At 36.7% G+C, this 19,139-nt stretch overlaps 2 protein-coding genes across 3 annotated transcripts in view; both read right to left on the bottom strand.

Moving 5' to 3' along the window:
• Nucleotides 1–16,000, bottom strand: part of lck (LCK proto-oncogene, Src family tyrosine kinase) — a 34,475-nt gene extending 18,475 nt beyond the window's left edge. Inside the window, exons 1-4 of one of the 2 annotated variants that reach the window (XM_067455465.1) lie at nt 15,870–16,000; nt 3,819–3,922; nt 289–352; nt 112–202 (exon numbers count right to left, since the gene is read on the bottom strand). In XM_067455465.1, the coding sequence (XP_067311566.1) occupies nt 112–202; nt 289–352; nt 3,819–3,917 (254 nt within the window). In that variant the 5' untranslated portion in view covers nt 3,918–3,922; nt 15,870–16,000. Of the gene's footprint in view, nt 1–111; nt 203–288; nt 353–3,818; nt 3,923–6,254; nt 6,601–15,869 lie in introns of those variants that run through there. The other variant, XM_067455464.1, reaches the window with a different exon arrangement.
• A 300-nt stretch (nt 16,001–16,300) lies between these two features.
• Nucleotides 16,301–17,805, bottom strand: fam167b (family with sequence similarity 167 member B). The gene is made up of 2 exons (XM_067455470.1): nt 17,390–17,805; nt 16,301–16,565 (listed from the first exon to the last, which is right to left on the bottom strand). Exons 1-2 carry the CDS (start codon nt 17,747–17,749, stop codon nt 16,302–16,304), a joined length of 624 nt encoding a protein of 207 aa, XP_067311571.1. The 5' UTR covers nt 17,750–17,805; the 3' UTR covers nt 16,301.
• Between the last annotated feature and the right edge of the window lie 1,334 nt (nt 17,806–19,139).

Below are 19,139 nucleotides of genomic sequence, written 5' to 3'. Positions count from 1 at the left end.
CCCTGACTCTGATCTAAACTTATAAGTGAAATTATTTCAGCTTTTTAAAAACCAAAAGTCATCCTTGTTTAGATCATCTGCAGAGAGTGTTTTATCAAAGGCTTTGCTTACGTATTTAGGACTTTCATCTTCTCCCCTTTCTCAAACCCAAGGTCATCGCTGTGGCATGGCTCATATTTATATATGGCCACCACCAGGTTTTCTGGAATACACAGATGACAAAAGTGAGCTATCTTAAACACATTAAAGAGAAAAACTGTAGGACAGGTGTTTAACTTATGATCTCACCTGGAAGAGGAGATGATGGAGGAGGTGTGTACTGGGATGGATACGGAATCAGAGGATCAAAGTTCTGTGTGTGTGAGAAGACAAAACATGTCAAAATCCAGTATGAATAAAAACACTTGTTATAAAAATGTATAAACTATACACAGGTCCTTCTCAAAAAAATGTGCATATTGTGATAAAGTTGATTATTTTCCATAATGTAATGATAAAAATTAAACTTTCATATATTTTAGATTCATTGCACACCAACTGAAATATTTCAGGTCTTTTATTGTTTTAATACTGATGGTTTTGGCATACAGCTCATGAAAACCCAAAATTCCTGTCTCAAAAAATTTGCATATTTCATCCGACCAATAAAAGAAAAGTGTTTTTAATACAAAAAAGTCAACCTTCAAATAATTATGTTCAGTTATGCACTCAATACTTGGTCAGGAATCCTTTTGCAGAAATGACTGCTTCAGTGCGGCGTGGCATCGAGGCGATCAGCCTGTGGCACTGCTGAGGTGTTATGGAGGCCCAGGATGCATCGATAGCGGCCTTAAGCTCATCCAGAGTGTCGGGTCTTGCGTCTCTCAACTTTCTCTTCACAATATCCCACAGATTCATTATGGGGTTCAGGTCAGGAGAGGCAGGCAAATTGAGCACAGTAATACCATGGTCAGTAAACCATTTACCAGTGGTTTTGGCGCTGTGAGCAGGTGCCAGGTTGTGCTGAAAAACGAAATCATCTCCGTAAAGCTTTTCAGCAGATGGAAGCATGAAGTGCTCCAAAATCTCCTGATAGCTAGCTGCATTGACCCTGCAACACCAGCAGCTGACATGGCACCCCAGACCATCACTAACTGGGTACTTGACACTGGACTTCAGGCATTTTGGCATGTCCTTCTCCCCAGTCTTCCTCCAGACTCTGGCACCTTGATTTCCGAATCACATGCAAAATTTGCTTTCATCCGAAAAAAGTACTTTGGACCACTGAGCAACAGTCCAGTGCTGCTTCTCTGTAGCCCAAAAGTGGCTTGACCTGGGGAATGCGGCACCTGTAGCCCATTTCCTGGCTCTGGATGTTTCTGGATGTGGCTCGTTGGCTCTGGATGTTTCTACTCCAGACTCAGTCCACTGCTTCCGCCGGTCCCCCAAGGTCTGGAATCGGTCCTTCTCCACAATCTTCATCAGGGTCCAGTCACCAGAGTTTTTTGCCACACTTTTTTCTTCCCACAGACTTCCCACTGAGGTGCCTTGATACAGCACTCTGGGAACAGCCGATTCGTTCAGAAATTTCTTTCTGTGTCTTACCCTCTCGCTTGAGGGTGTCAATGATGGCCTTCTGGACAGCAGTCATGTTGGCAGTCTTACCCATGATTGCGGTTTTGAGTAATGAACCAGGCTGGGAGTTTTTAAAAGCCTCAGGAATCTTTTGCAGGTGTTTAGAGTTAATTAGTTGATTCAGATGATTAGGTTAATAGCTCATTTAGAGAACCTTTTCTTGATATGCTAATTTTTTGATCATCAGTACTAAAACAATAAAAGACCTGAAATATTTCAGTTGGTGTGCAATGAATCTAAAATATATGAAAGTTTAATTTTTATTATTGCATTATGGAAAATAATAAACTTTATCACAATATGTTAATTTTTATTATAAGGTATATATAGCAGATTTAATAATTTAATGATGTCATAAACCATACAAAACCACTTCCCTGGAGCACCCTGGAGCTGTTCTTACTTTCCTTTCTCACATCTCATCTGTTCTTACTCTTCTTTTCTCTTATAATAGGATAAAACAACTACCACAGTAAAAGTAAGCATTCCATCATTATCATTATGCAATAACAACATGTGTTGTTCTCTTAATTTCTAATGTACTTCAATAAAAACAAATCACTAGGAAATGTGCCTTAGGATTTAGCCAGAAGTTTTAGTCTACAATTGATTACCAACACAAAGGCTCATTTCCCTCAAATTATGTAACCCTGAGTGGGCTGACCCATCTGAAGAATGAGTCACATCAAACTGATTAATTTTTTTTTTTTCATGGAGGTTTTATTCACAGAAGAATGTGTATGTGAGGCTAACAGAACATTCTATGAAATAAATATGTTTTAACTTAACTAAATTAAACATTGTGCCATTTCAGACTGTAATTTTGATAGGCTGATCATTTATCAAAAACATTTTGTTTTGCATACGTTTTCTGTGTGTGTCTCTGTGTGTTAGTTGTGGAGAAATAACATGTCTGACACAAATTGTGGGATTATAACACATTAATCTGTGAAAGATTTAAACACTATGTGCTAAGAGGGGATAATACACTGGCAAAGTTAAAGGTAACACAAAATGTGTAGATGTGTTAAAAATATCACAGGTTGTGTTATCTTCATCACATCAGTTTTAAAAGTGTTGGTCAAGTGGTCAACCATATTTAACCATATTTCGAAGACCTACTGAGATTTTCATATTCTCCCCCGCTCAAACCAAAGTTCATCATTAATCCGTATCATAAATAATTTTCTACAATTTTCCAAAATAAACTGATTTGAACTTCATGCCATTTCATATTGAAAGTTCACCTGAAAACACACATATTCCATTTCAGTGTCAGCTAAGCATTTTTTAAAAATGTCTTGTGTAGTGCTTTGTGAGACATTGTTGTGTTTTGTCTTATGGTATAAACCACAGAAATGTGTAATGCATGTCTTTGGTGTAGAGAATGGCTCCACCACTTCCTTTCTCTCTCGTCTCCCTACATATTTAGTGATTTCTGTCACTGCCTCACATTAAAACCTGCCTGTTCTTAACCGTCTCATAATTCTGGAACAATATATCAGATAAAACAAACAACAACAACAAAAAAGTCACATTTTCTAATCCTCAGTGTGTGAATTATTCAATGACTTCCATGGGGCTAACTTATACAGGATATTTTGAGGCGTGCACAAATCTTGGTTCTTCAACCCAAAAATCTTGTAACAAGCCTAGCACAGCTAACTTATAGCTAACTGCACACAATCTTTGATATGCCTAGTAAACAAACCACTAATAAGACATTTCCGTGGTTCTCAGAAGCGGAAGTCACCATAGTTCTGTAAATTTATATATATCGGTTAATGGGAAATGACAGCAAATATAATTTTAAAAGAAGAAAATATAAAAAAGAAAAAATCTGCGATAGCGTTTCAAAGACTTTCAAAAAAAATGTATAATAATTAAAATAGTAGTCAGAAGAGAAAGCTGCCAAATGTTTAAATATAAAAATATAACTAAATTTACTTTGTGCTTTGTCGCTATATGCCTTACGATACTTTGAAACAGCTTTGAAACAGATCCCGAAAGAGTCAAGATACAGTTGCTACGATTACAAGCCAGATAATGCATTTACATTTTTCTTGCGAGCATCTGTTTAACCCTAACTAATGTATAATCTAACTTTGTGGTTACTGATATACTATCATTTAAAAAAAAAGAAAAAACAAAGTATAACGAGTAGCTAAATGTGACAATATTGTCTTCAGAAGACACAGACGTACCTGACTGGCTGGAGGCTTTGGACAGTTACATTGGTCACACCATTCATCGGGATGATAGGAGAATTCGTCATCAGGATCAAAAGACCCGCAGTTCCCCATATTTGCTTTGAGAGAAAACAGTGACAAATGTAATAATTATGACTGCATTATAAATAAATAAAAATCATGGATACATTCATTGGTAAGTGCATCAATCTAGCTCGTGTCAAACTAAAGCAGTTTAAGTAAACTAAAGAAGTTTTTGTCATTATTGTATGTATATTCTTTATTTGTCTAATATTTGTTGACATGCATTCTATTTGAGTTTTATTACTGTAGTTACATCAAATAATGTGTAAAGTAGGCCTAAAGGGCTTTACAAATAAAATATATTATTATTATTATTATTACACTCGAGTGCATTTCCTGTTTTATCAGGAAAACAAAATGGACAAAACATTCAATTTATATATTTAACAATTAATTTGTGTCCGTAGAGTAAGACAAACTGTTCTGTCTGTAATAACAGGAGGTTATTTTCAGGAGGTTAATCCTCTTAATGAATTCTAGACACACTTTTTCCAACTCGCACACTAAGCTTCAAGCAGTATTCGTAATGAACGAAGGGATTTGGGTTACAGTGATCCGTATCCATGTGTATATTTTTCACTTGTCTTAAGATATTGTGTTTTGCATTACGAATATAGAACATTCACTTTTTTTTAAATCCCTGTACATAAGTGTTTGTATGTAAGATTGCACTGTACTGTTTATCTAAGTTTATCCATGTAAACACACAAGCCCAGAGGCATTTTCATTCCCAATAATCAAATAATTAGAGTTAATGTGCTAACACGGTATGTATGTCTCTAGGGTTTGGAGCCGTGAGAAACTGTTGTTGGGTCAGGAAAAGCGCAACCCCCAAACTGAACACTGCGAGCTCTTGGGACTGTAAGCTGTTTGGGAGAACAGCCCAAATCAAAGCAGGATATCTAAACAGAGACAAGACTTTCCACTGACCTCCGGCCTGTGCCTGACCCGACCAGTATCAGTGCAAACAAGTCTCGCGAGATGCGCGGCAAGGTCAAATGTTTTGGGTTCAGATCGCTTTATGTAGAACCAAGTGTAGTTAATGTTTGTATAAAATCCATCTCTTAAAGGGCTAGTCGGTGTTGTTTTGGCTTGACAAAAAAACACCAAGACATTTTTTTGCTATGCAGGACAAAGAAAGTCATATGAACGACATGAGGGTGAGTAAATGATGAAGAATGGTGTTGTGTTCATTTTAGGCCTCCAGATTCTCCTGTTATGGGGTGTTTTTAGGGGTTTAAAATTAATTCAAAGAGACTGTATGCCTCTGGAATCCCACTGACACAATCACAGGTTTTTCATATAACACTGCATTGTCTCAACATTATGCTGAAGAGCAAAAAAAGGTCAAGAGGTTGAGACACGAGGTATACAGTTTACTGATTCACACCAAACAGTCAAAGTTAAACCATAAAATGTTTGGATTTTAGTCTAACCGAGCTGTTGTGTTAGGCCTAGATGCTATTTTATTTTACGTTTAATATTTTAGCAGTTTTCCTGCACAAGAAAAGTGTACTATTTATGTCTTACACTTACCCTAATACATACATAAATAATACATGATCTCACACATACATCATGATTAGGAATAAGGCAAGATTGTAATTTGTAAATTAAAATTGAAGTGACAGCATTTAGCTAGTAGGAAGTCAGGGGTTTTCCTTTTTAAAATTGCTGCTCCAACATTCATTAAAATGCTCTTTTAAAAAAATAAAAATAAAAATCTATGCAAATTTTCCATTTTACTGTTTTTAATATTAATAGTATGTTAAAAACCCCACCTAGTGATTGAGTCAAAATTTAAATTTAAAATCATGCAATTTTTCTTGACCCACCTTGAGGCGGAATACGAAAACAACACAATTAGTTATGACATACATTATATAATCACCATCATATTTCCTTTGTGAATTACTTTGCAACATTTTTTTTTTTTTTTTTTTTTGATCGCTAAGGATCTGGCAGTGTATATTTAGTTCTGAACTGTTTTCAATGCGAACACACTAACATCTATCTACTTGCATTTTAGACTGCATTTTAAAATGTACATTATTGATTCACTGAATGTTCTATTGCATTTTTAAATCAAATAAAAGCTTGATTTTTTTTCTATTAAGCGAATATTATGGGCTCACCTTAAAACACTTTTTGATATATCTTTTTTTATATCTTAAGCCTTATAAAATGATTATTATCTGCTCCATCTCAGACTGTCTCAGGCTTTAGTTTTAGCTTCTAATGTCTCATACAATAGATCATTATTCATTTAAAATAGACTGCTTAAGAGTACCAGCCTGATACTCATTAAAATTCATCTGGGGCTTGATTTAAGTGAAGAAAAAGTTGGAAGTCGGTAGAAAAACTCACCTTTTCTTTCGACAGAAGATGCTGATATCAGTGATAGGCCAGTTCAGCAGGCATTGCCATGTGTCGGTAGCTTTATTTTTTTACGAAGAACACATTTTGCCACAAACCAACAAGATCTGTAAAGCTTCGTCGTGCTTCAGTGACATGTGCCTCTAAAGTGTCAAGTTGTGTAAGTCACGTCACATCTTGACTTCCCACTTGAACGAAGGCACATCGTTTGTGAAAGCATCACTCGCAAACGCGCACACACTCGCGCGCACACCACAGAGGTGCAGAGCAGGCTGATGATAGAGCTTCCTGTCGTTGAGGTGTTTGAGCTGATATTTAACTTTTTTTCAGCAGGTGCACACTACTCTGAGCAGCTGGAGTCAGTGGAGTGAAGGATTCTGGGTCAGGACTCCACTTTGTCACCTGTTTTTGTGGCGCCATGATGTCAAAGATTGGAAACTTTTAACGGCACTCATGGGTTTTTTGGCTTGTACTTGTTCTGAATAGAGCCACAAAACTTTACATTTGAATATTCATGCTTAAAAGTGTTACATACAAGGCTGTATTTGTCCCTCTTTTTTCTTCTTTAAAAAAATAAATAGGTTTTTGATCAAAATGTAGGTAGGCTTTGAATTAATTAGCCTACCCGTTAGAGAGTAGAGGCCTAATATGCAGTTTGCTATAGATCTGTGCAATATGCAATAAACTTTATTCAAATGGAAATTTTGAGGTAAAGTAAATTTTGCATTTGGATATGATGTTAACCCATCACATGTTTCTCTTCATCATCTGTCTCTTAAAACTGTAAGGTGTCTCTCTGTTTCTCGCGCTCTCCGAGCAGACCGCACACTTTTGTTGTGGCATCAGGCTGCAGATAGCGCATGCATTTGCAGGAAGTCACAGCCCAAACATTCAAAGGAAACGAGGTACATTCTTAACTTTTCTACTGCAGGAACACTCGTCTTAATTTAGACACTTACGCCCAGGCCTGCTATGTCATTTTTATTTATGGCATGTGTATCCAACATGACTGAAATTTTTGACCAGGTTTTTGATGTGGTGAGTCCATCGATCACGTCAGAAACATATGTCTTATTGTGGTTTCAGAGGTGGGCGTGTGTGTGTTTGTGTGTGTGTGTTGAGTTAATCATATATAACTCAATTAGGCCCCAATAACACCGCAAGCCCTAATGCTCAATTCTGATTTTTTGCTCAGATCTGATTTTTTGTTTGGCTGTTCACATTACCTTTTAAAATGTGGCCTAAATCTGATTCCAGTGTGAACTGTTTCAGGTTTCAAACTAACCGGCATGTGCAAAAGAACAATATCAATGACATCAGACGCAGCACGATGTTGCTCTAAAGTTCGGGAGGTTATAGAGGAAGTAAGCATTTTCGCTTTTATTTAAACATGTTTGTGTAATGGAAGCCATAACATTAATGAGCAGGTGCTGAAGAGGAGAAGAACGAAAAGAAAGAGAGCAAAATTGGTTATTTAGGCCTTTTGTCACCTTCCTTTGGCACTGAAGCCACGTTTTTCTGTGTCCCCGTTCTTCCATTTCGTGTGCTTTGTTTTAAAAAAACCCGGAGCGGTTACGGTAGGATCCTTCTAGTTTAGCTTGAATTGAAGTATCTCCCCATATACTAATTAGGTCTAACACCTCTCTCTCCCTCCACTGACTTGCTCCATCGCTGTTCTCCATATCTAGTCAAGTTTTTAATGTTACTGTCTGTGTCTGTTGTGTGTAGGGCTAACTCGCCGGTGCATAATTGTGACAAATGTCGACATAGATTGACGTAAAATACGCATCATATCCGCATCAAATCCGCTTTAGTTGTTCACACTGCGGCCGCATTGGAAAAAATTAGATCTGGGTCTGATTCAGGACCACATATGTATGTGGGGTCTAAATCTGATTTGAAAAAAATCAGATCTGGGCTAGATTTGAGTGTTCACACGACCTCTGAAGAGATCTGATCTGGTCACTTGACCCCAAAAAAATCAGATTTGGGCCACTTTTGCCTGCAGTGTGAACGGGGCCTTAGATCCTCTTGAAAGATGAACCACATTAGGGTCATTTTTAAATTAGTACGTTGAATCCTGGCTGATTTTCTTGTTTCGTTTTTGGTTCCAAATGACTGAAACAATGGCTTTTTTTCCATTCTTTGGTGGTCTTGTGGTTAAGGGTGGTTGGGGGTGGGGTGTGTGTGTGTGTGGGGGGGGGGGGGTTGTTGCAGACAGACAGTTACATATTCACAGTTGCATCTCTTGTTAGAGCAAATACTAATTTTATGATTTGAGATTGGGAATCCATTCCAAAACTTTTCAAAATGGGGTCTTGGGATCCCAGTCCCACAAGGAGGTGCTAGGAGATCTGTGGAAAATGTAAGAGATTAAAAATATTTTATGTTTTTTAACACAAAAAATAAAATAAAATAAAAAAGACATATGCGTAGTTATGTAATAGATGTTAATTTACCCTTCCTTGCAACATATGCATGTTGTCATAATTCAAGAACTGTATTTGTGTCTATTTCTATAGGGAGATTTTCTTCGTCATTGTTGTCTTTAGCTTGCACACTTGTACGGTACTATTTTCTGTAAAGCTGCTTTTAAAAACTATGAAATAAATTTTCACAATGCATATCGTTTCAACGCAGCTTTACAGAAAATGCATGCGTCTACATTACAAAAGTGCATTATAAATAAAATCTATTATCATTATTTATTTATTTAGAGTGATCTGTTATCAGAGAGGTGGCTGTGTCCAAGTTCAGAAGGATTTCAGAAATGTACATATACAAATCACACAGTTAGCTAACAATGTATTAATGAACTAAACTATATAAATTTAAAGCAGAAACAATGAGCTGACGGAAGTAAAGAATGTTGTTAGCAATGATTAGTAGGCTATATGGAAAAAATTACATTGGTGCATGTTGATTCAGAGCTGCGTCATCTGAATTGAATTATTAAATATTGTAAGTAATTTAAGTTATTATAAATATTTTTCAATATGTTACATATTGCATGTAAATACTAATTGGGTTAGTTTACCCAAAAATCAAAATTCTGTCATTAATTACTTACCCTCATGTCGTTCGACACCTGTAAGACCTCCGTTCATCTTCGGAACACAAATGAAGATATTTTTGTTGAAATCTGTTGACACCAAAGTCATTTCCTCTTTCAAGACCCAGAAAAGGCACTAAAGACGTCGTTACAAAGCCCATCTCACTACAGTGGTTCTACTATAATTTTATGAAGCAACGAGAATAGTTTTTAAGCGGGCAAAAAAACTAAATAACGACAGTGATGAGCCGATTTCAAAACACAGCTTCTTAAAGGGGGGGTGAAACACTCAGTTTCAGTCAGTGTCATGTCAATCTTGAGTACCTATAGAGTAGCATTGCATCCTGCATATCTCCGAAAAGTCTTTATTTTTTTTATAATTATATAAGAAAGATGCTCGAAAAAAGCCGAGCGGGTGGGGGCGTGTCGTGTGAGCGGAGCTAAATAATGACGTGTGCTCGCTGCTGCTATTGTGTTGAGTCGAGTGCGTCGTAAAGCTGTGTCATCCCTAACAGCGGGAAAAAAACTTTATTCAAAATAAAAATATGGCTTTTAATCAGATACAGCCATACATCTATGATCCGGAATCAGACCCAGAGGCTGAAGTTGAACAGGAGCAGCAGCAAAAACGACTAGAGCAGGACGTCTCTATGTGGTACAAGTTATACACTAACTATATAATATGCTTAGCGGTTTGTGTTATTTACATATTTATACTTGAATTATATCGTCGTATTTTTGTCTTTGAAGGTGTACATGTGGGAAGTGCAGTTGTGCACGTGTGTTTGTGTGTTTACGCGTGGTTTGTGTAGACAGTAAGCGGACTGGTTTTGCACGGCAGGCTAAGTTAGTGTTTACATAGAAAGACACGGAATAGTAGCGCATTTGAATGAAGAAGCACGCTTATTTAGTTCAACATATTTCCCCCCTCTTTGTGTATTGTTGTTTGGAGTGCTTTTACAATACACAAACATAAAGTTACACATATAGTGGCCAGCTAAACAAATGTACACGCACTACACATCGCATGCTCCATTGATCTATTAACTATACGTGATCATGTTTGGGCTACTTGATGAGCATAGGCAAAAACACAGACATTTGAAGCAGTCTAACTCACCGCCTGCGGTTCTAACGTTGGGACCTTTATCGTTGGGACTGCTCCATCCTTCAGCATTAGGCGATCGGGAAAATCCGGTGTCGAGCTGGTCCTTGTTTATGAAACAGTCGGCACCGAAATGCAGCGAATAGATATAAACATTCGCGCAACTCAGTTGCTGATCCGGAAAAGCAAATTACATCCACTGTTGCCTTAACGCGGGGTTTTTGGGGAATCTGTGCAGGACTGTCTTGGTCTGGCAACCAAAAACGCACTTTGGTGACATTGTTATGTGCACATCACCTGTGCAGCATCCTACAAGCCAGCGCTTTGATGGGCGTAGCCTGTTACTTTCGCTCTCTCCCTCTCTCTCTCTCACGCGCTTCCGGTAGAATTGTCCGTAAGGCCCATACAAGGAAATTCCGCCCCCATTAGCGTCAAAGGGGACGCATGATCTCAAAAAACTTGCCGAAACTTATGACTAACCGGAAGTAGTATTTTTGACAAAGAAATACTCCCATCAAACGTCCACCTTAACTTTTGAAACTTTGTCTATGTTTAGTATGGGATTCCAAGTCTTTAACAGTGTAAAAAGATCAGTATGCATGAAACAGCATTTCACCCCCGTTTTAAAGCCTCGGAGCACTTTTTATTTATATATTTTTTTCCAAACAAAACAATTTAAAACAAACAGAACAATTTCTGAGACAAGTAATAAAATAACAAGAGTAATACAGAGGAAAATAATAATAATACTAAATAAGAATATTCTGTGTAAATATATTGCTGCACCTAATATGAATGTTCACATCTCAGTAATGTACAGCTATATAATGATGTAAAAAATAAAAATAAATAAATAATAATAAAAAATAAATAAATAGATAAATAAATTTAAATAATAATAATAATAAAAAAATTACAAATAAAAACTTATTTTAATTTATACCTTTAAATATTCTTTAACCATGTGCCATCTTTGATTAAAAAGGTCAGTTTTCAATTGTAGTGATGCAGTCATTTTTTCCATCATATAAATGTGTTTTAGTCTCTGTTTCCATTCAATTACAGTTGGTATACTTTTACAGACTTCAAATTAGCAGTAATGTTTTTTTTTTTTTTTGCAATTAGTAGAAATACATGTAAGATATATCTTTGGTCAGCATTGAAAACATCGACTGGTATAACAATCAATAGGAAAAATCTGAGGGAACTTCCCCCTTTACAATTTACTCCTTCTCCTGCTCTTCTTTAATATTTTTCCAATACTCAAGGATTACTGGACACTCCCAAAATATATGTGTATGGTCACCTGTTTTACCACATTGCCTCCAGCATAAAGCTGCAGAGGGATCTTTTACAAAATTTGAAATAACCATAGGGGTATGAAAATAACGGATTTTAATTTTCCAGTCGAATTCCTTCCACTGTTGACTGTTAATTCCCTTATGGCACCCATAACAAAGTTTATCCCATAACTCGTCCATTACTGTATTCACTTCTATTTCCCACTTTTATTTAATATAGTAAGTGTTTCCGGCCATATGTGTTAGCAACATTTTATAGAGATGAGAAACATGTTTACCAGCAGGAAGACGTTTTTCTGTAATCGTGATAAAATATTGCCATTTGGGATTTTGCAAATTCTTTCTTTTTCCTTATGGTTCCTAATATAGTGCCTAATTTGCAAATATCTATAAAAATCGCTTGAGGGAAGATCAAACTGTTCCTGAAGTATTTATTGACATGTTTTGGATCCATAAAGGGTAGGCCAGATAGTTGTACACCCTTAACTTCCCCTTGCTCTATTTGAGTCCACTTTGCTTCCTCATCTCCGCTGCTCCAAGTCACAATTGCTGCTAGTTGAGCTGCCCAGTAATACAATTTTAAATTTGATAAAGCCAAGCCTCCCTTATTTTTAGCTAAATTAAGTGTTTTAAGTTTAATTCTGGGTCTTTTATGTTGCCATAAAAATTTAGAAATTAATTTATTTAACATATTAAAAGTGGAAATTGGAACTCTTATGGGTAATGACTGAAATAAGAATAGGAGCCGTGGATTCATCCTTATAATCTCAACTCTTCCAAACAGAGATAAAGGAAGAACTTCCCAACGAACTAGATCACTCTGCCTCGGAGCATTTTGAATCAGCGTATCGTTTCATAATTTGGATCGCGTGTCAAACCGGCAAACTGTTGAAATCTCGTGACTTTGGCGATTCGTACAGCTAATTTGATACACTGATTCGATACACTGATTCATTAAGCTTCGAGGCTTTCTGTGTTTCGAAATCGGCCCATTTTGCGCACAAAAATTATTGTCTTGTCGCTTCATAAAATTCATACAATTATTGTAGAACCACTGTAGTGAGAGGGGCTTTGTAACGACGTCTGTATTTATGGGTCTTGGGAGAGGAAATGGCATGAAATCCCTCTCCAGAACTTTTTCATTCACCGTTCCCAGTTGGTGGAACGATCTTCCGTCCTCCATACGCATGGCATAATCACTCACGTCATTCAAAAGACAGGTCTATGGTAAAAACTCATCTCTTCCATGAGCGCTTAATCTTAAATAAAAAATAAAAAAATCTCTTCCTCCTCTATTTTTCTTTTTTTTCCCCCTCCATATTCTAGTTTTTGCAACTCTGAGTCATATCCAAATCTTTGTATTTAGGGCACTTTTTGCGTTTCTTCGCCTCTTCATGACAGATCGCTTCCTGTACTTCTTCTAAATGCATAAATGTAAATGGTGTCAAGGGAATGGAGGCATTTGAGCCATCGGATTTCAACAAAAATATCTTCATTTGTGTTCCGAAGATGAACAAAGGTTTTAAGGGTGTCGAACGACATGAAGGTAATTAATGACTGAATTTTCATTTTTGGGTGAACTAACCCTTTAAAAAAAATAAAGTATCCCTTGGACAATTCTTTAGATAATATTTAAATTATTTATTTTGGCTTTATGTTTAGAAAAGAGGGCATCATATTCGGCAGTCCTTGGCCATCATTCAACTTCATACTAAATGAATGTCAACCAGTTTTCTTTACCAAGAAATTGTGTTTATTAATCCTATGTAACATGTAAATAGTCTAAATATATGTTACAAAACAATCCAACATTTTTATTCACGTCAAATAAAAGTAAGGTTAGGTAGGTTATCGTGATAGTTTCATTTAAACTCTACAAAACATAGTGGCACTTTCATGGCAGTGTTTGCTTTATATTTTAGGCCTTCAAGGGAATCTGTATCTGTAACACAATTAAACACTTTTTGTCTTCTCAGGTAATGTAAATAGTTCATGTTTTTGTTAAAAAGAGGAATCTAAAGCAGCCCTCATGTGAGATGTTCACTGAAGGTACTTGCCCTAATGCCTTATGAGATACTACAAAAACATTGTAAAATCAGTGCTGAGAACAGCTTTTCTCTCTCTCTCCATAATTTATCTAGCATGAGATCATTTCTTGGCAGTCACATGACTCTGTCTGTCAGCCAGTCCTGTCTCTGCAGTTACAATCGATAAAGCAGTTGGTTCATTGTTTGACTCATTTAGTGATAAATTCAGCCCTGTCTGATAAATACCATCTACACTGTCAGAAAAAAAGGTACATTGCTGTCACTGGGGCGGTACCCTAAGGTACAAAACCGAAAAGGTACTAATATGTACCTTTAGGGTACTACTATGTACCTTAAAGGTACTAATTTGCACTCTTAAAGTACTGATATGTACATTTTAAGGTATTAATATGTACCATTTAGGGGTGAGTAGGTACAAAGATGTACCTTTTTACTTTTGTACCTTAGGGTACTGCCCTAGTGACAGCACTGTGCCGTTTTTTCTGAGAGTGTATGTTCATTTCTGTGACAACATTAAAAACACTGAGTTTATCCTTGTCAGGATGTGCAAGATGGAAGAAGCATATAAATCAATTTTAGATATAAATATTTAGTCACTGTGTTCAATTTCAGTAAACAGGTTGATTGAGAGCAAAATCATGTTTTTAAGGGTCTATTATATACATTACCATTCAAAACTTTGGGGTCTGTAAGATTTTTTGAAAGTTTTTATGAAGTCTCTTATTCTCTTATTAAGCTCTCCAACACTTTAAAGGGTTAGTTCACCCAAAAATTAAATTTCTGTCATTAATGACCCTAATGTCATTCCACACCCGTAAGACCTCCGTTCATCTTCAGAGCATAATTTTATATTTACTACGAGAGCTTTTCTGTTCCTTCATGAAAGTGAATGCACACTATACTGTCCATGTCCAGAAAGGGAATAAAAACATCATCAAAGTAGTCCATATGTGACATCAGTTAGTTCATTAGAATCTCTTTAAGCATTGAAAAAAAAATTTGGTCCAAAAATCACAAAAACTATGTTTTTATTCATCATTGTCTTCTCTTCCGTGTTTGTTTTCAATCCTCAAATAAAGATTCAAACTGTTATGAATCAGCGCATCAATTCATGATTCGGATCGCGTGTCAAACTGCTGAAATCACGTGACATTGGTGATCCGAATCATGAATCGATTCACTGATTCATAACCGTTTGAATCTTTATTTGAGGACTGAAAACAAACAGGGAAGAGTACACAATGCTGAGTCGTAGTTTTTGGGATTTTTGAACCAAAATGTATTTTCGATGCTTCAAGAGATTCTAATTAACCAACTGATACTTTGATGATGTTATTATTACCTTTCTGGACATGGACAGTATAGTGTTCATACACTTCCATTTGCTCTCGGACTAAATATAAAATATCTTAAACTGTGTTCTGAAGATGAACGGAGGTCTTACGGGTGTGGAACGACATTAGGGTGTCATTAATGACATCAATTTATTTTTGGGATGAACTAACCCTTTAAGAAATGCTTGGTTCCCAAATGGTTGGGTCAAATATGTTTGGGTCAAAAATTAAGATTTTAAATCCAGTGGTTGGGTTTGCCCATATTTGACCCACACGTGGGTTGACAAATTTATTTTCTTTTTTAGTGTAGACAGCATTTATTTGATCAAAAATACAGTAAATATTGTAAATTGTATTAATTTTGAAATGTATTTCATGCCTGTAACGGCAAAGCATTTTTTCCTGTATTAATCCAGTCTTAAGGTCAGTGTCACATTATCCCTTTTTAAACTATGTAAAAGCCTTTTCTTTCACTTTAATGCAGTGGTCAATTCATGTTTAAAAAATGGTTAACGCACATTGTCCCAAGATAAATGTTATTTAATAATAATAATAATAATAATAGTCATATTTGATATGTTATGCTTTTATCATGAAGCATTTAGCACTTACAGTAATATGCATTAATTAATTCTCAAAACATCTAGAAACAAAACATATATTAGACCAACCACCGATAGGGAGCTGAACAGCTTTTCACTTGTTGCAGCTCTGAGAGTGGGCTATTTTTAGGTTTAGGTGACAAAATGCCTGAACACAAACTCACACTTCCTGTGAGGCTTCAGCTCGGGATCGCAGCCAAGCCGACGGGAGTGTGTTTTGTCCCCTGAGCAGTCAGGAACACTGATGGGAGTGTGTGCCAATCACACGCCTTTTGACACAGAAGCTGGTTCCTCCTGATTCTTAGATGAGTTCAGAGATTTTCAAATGTTCATTTAAACACTTCCCCAACACTGAGGACTTTCTGAGACCCGTGGTGAGTCCACTTTCACGAGTGGTTTAATAGTTGTGAAGATGGCTTGTATTGCTGGTAACCACCAGTAGTCTAGTAAAAAAAGGTCAGTATGGCTGAGTGATTTGAAGAAAAAGGAAGGTTTTTTATTATTATAGTTTATTATTATAGAAATAAAACTTTGGCTCCCAGTGTCAGTAATACATTAAAAGTTCTGTATTGAGTTTTCTTGAGGGGTGTCTCTCATCAACAGAGTGAGAATCGTCTGGAGTTGAGGTTCATTTTGGTGAGACCGATATGTTTGAGAGGTGTGGAAAGTGTGAAGGCGGCTTTCATGGGGATGTCACACAGCAGGTCTGAGTCCTCCTCGCACTCCTCCAGCTCATACGTGGCGTTATCCAGCATCTCTTTGTGACGGTGACACATTTGCTCCACCTTCAGCCTGTAGATCTCCCCCCGTAAGCGAATCAACTGCCGTGCAAGACGGTTATCCTGCATCTGCATCTCCCTCTGAGGAGAAATGAGAGATAGTGATTTTATAACTTGCACCATGCTGTGGACTACAGTCTATAGATAAAGCCATATACTTTGATAATCACCAGTAATTATAAGATTAAATTATTTGGAACAGCAGTCACACATGCAGGGAATTGTGTACACCTTTCTGTCGAACGCCCACTTAAGTTTCTGCACCTGTGTGGCATTTACATGTAATTTGCCAAGAGACTAGAGTCATGCCATCTGTGTTGTACTATGCTGAAGATTTCAAGATCAGTTGACATGTTTCTCACTTCACAGCAGTCTGGCTCTTTAGCAAAATCAAATTGACTGCTTAACAGTTAGCCTATGTATACTATACATGTACAGTTAGGCGTTAGTATATTATATACTTATATTTACCATAAGTAATTTGGCATTTTCATACACTCCATTCAAATGTTTGTGGTTGGTAAGAGTTTTTCTTTTAAATGTGAAAACGTATCTTATGCCCATTAAATGCATATTGTTTTATGCATTAAGAACAACTTGGGGAACAAAACACTTAGTTCCCAAAATAACCCAAAGAAATAAAAAATAAAAAAACACTGATGATGCAAGTAGAGACAGACAGACAGACAGACAGACAGACAGACAGACAGACAGACAGACAGATAGATAGATAGATAGATAGATAGATAGATAGATAGATAGATAGATAGATAGATAGATAGATAGATAGATAGATAGATAGATAGATAGATAGATAGATAGATAGATAGATAGATAGATAGATAGATAGATAGATAGATAGATAGATAGATAGATAGGCCTAATGAAATATAAATACAATATACCAGTTCGTTTCTGAGCCACTGTAACGCGTCGTCTATAGTATCAAAGCCGCATATATTCTTAAAAGGCATCCCATCTTTCCAGATGTCGGGTAGCTGGGTGTCCTTCTCCACAGGTCCCGGGCTGCTGTCATTTGAAATGTGTGTGGCATCAATCCACGGGCGAGCCTGCAGTCGCTCCTTCCATTCTAAGTACGACGGTCTGCGCGTTTGGAGTTTGAGTTTCTCTGTCAGGGCTTTCACACTATCCAGATCCTCCATATCGCCCTCAGAGCTATCGTCTGCTTCCAGCTCTCTGCACTCCATCACTGAGCTGCTTTTATTACAGCTGGCCAGGACTGGGACTTGTGACTGCTCAGACATGTGCACTGTGCCTGATGATCATGTGCACGAGTGATTAATCTCAGGATTCAGGAGGTGTGCTGTGCTCATGTTTATATAGACAGAAAAGTGACCGCCCATGTTATGCAGTCTAGTGATCAGTGTTTCATTGGAGAACTTTAGACAGTTTGAACTTGTATGTTGCGGCCAGACGTGACATTTAGTGTCCACATGAAACTATTCAAGTGGCACAGGGTCACTGACACCCTTAAACTCTATAGTAAACGTTCTCTCTCTCTCTCTCTCTCTCTCTCTCTCTCTCTCTCTCTCTCTCTCTCTCTCTCTCTCTCTCTCTCTCTCTCTCTCTCTCTCAACAACAACAACAACAATGAACAGTTCCAGGACTGAGTTTTAATCAAACTTTGTGAAATATGATTTGACAGTAAATATTTAACTGTTGTATCTTGTGGCCCAAAGTTGCCTCATACTTCTTATCTGGGGTATCAACAAGTCAGCGCGACTGCACCGTGACTGCAACTGTTTTGTAACAGAATGTCTCCATCTTTTGCTGATGTTGTGGAATTGCAGCGAGAATCTATAGCTAAGAATTACAATCTAGCAGCATCAGAATACGTCAGATATAATTTATTTTTCTTAAATGAACGATAGGCATGGTAGTAATTTATTTATTTGTTTGTTTGTTTATTTTACTGGCCACCGGCTAGATCGGGGCCTCCAAAGAGCCGAAAGGGGGTGCTAGGGAGTTCCCGAAAACGTTCAGAGAAATTGTGAGGGAAAAAAAATATATAATAGGCCTAGTGAAATTTGAAAATATGCATAATTAATAATATAATTAAATTGTATTAATAACAACAAAAACAACATAGCTTAATGTTGTTCACGGTATAATAGATGAAAACGAGGTCCCTCGGAAGGGGATCTTCATGTTTGATGGTTTGTAGCATTATTAAATGTAAGTTTAGGCCATAAGACCACAAGGGATCATAAGACACAGGATCATAAGACACAAATGGAATAAAGAAATTATTGGAAAATATATTTATTATGCTATAGAGGATAGCTACCGAGACCCATTTATTAAGAAAATTAAAAGACATAGGCAAAACCAATGGGGTGGGTTTTTTTTTTCATTCACCAATCAATTTTTAGTTTCCAAGCTTTTTTTTTTTTTAATTTACGATAGGCCTATAGCCTACCATTTTTTATTTATTTATTTTATTGGTCATGCCATTCCCATATGCAATGCGTTGCTTGTGAATGTTCTTGGAGCAACATTAAATTACGTGTAATAATGTAGGTAATAATTAGGAATGTTTTAATAAGAATATTGATATAATTTCTTACCATATTCAAGTCTCTAAAATGCCTTAAATGCTTTAAGTGTCCTTCATGGTTTCGTAACAGAAAGTCA

This window comes from Pseudorasbora parva, chromosome 10 (genome assembly GCF_024679245.1).
Source record: "Pseudorasbora parva isolate DD20220531a chromosome 10, ASM2467924v1, whole genome shotgun sequence".
Classification (NCBI taxonomy): domain Eukaryota; kingdom Metazoa; phylum Chordata; class Actinopteri; order Cypriniformes; family Gobionidae; genus Pseudorasbora; species Pseudorasbora parva.
This window is presented reverse-complemented; position numbering and strand designations above follow the sequence as displayed.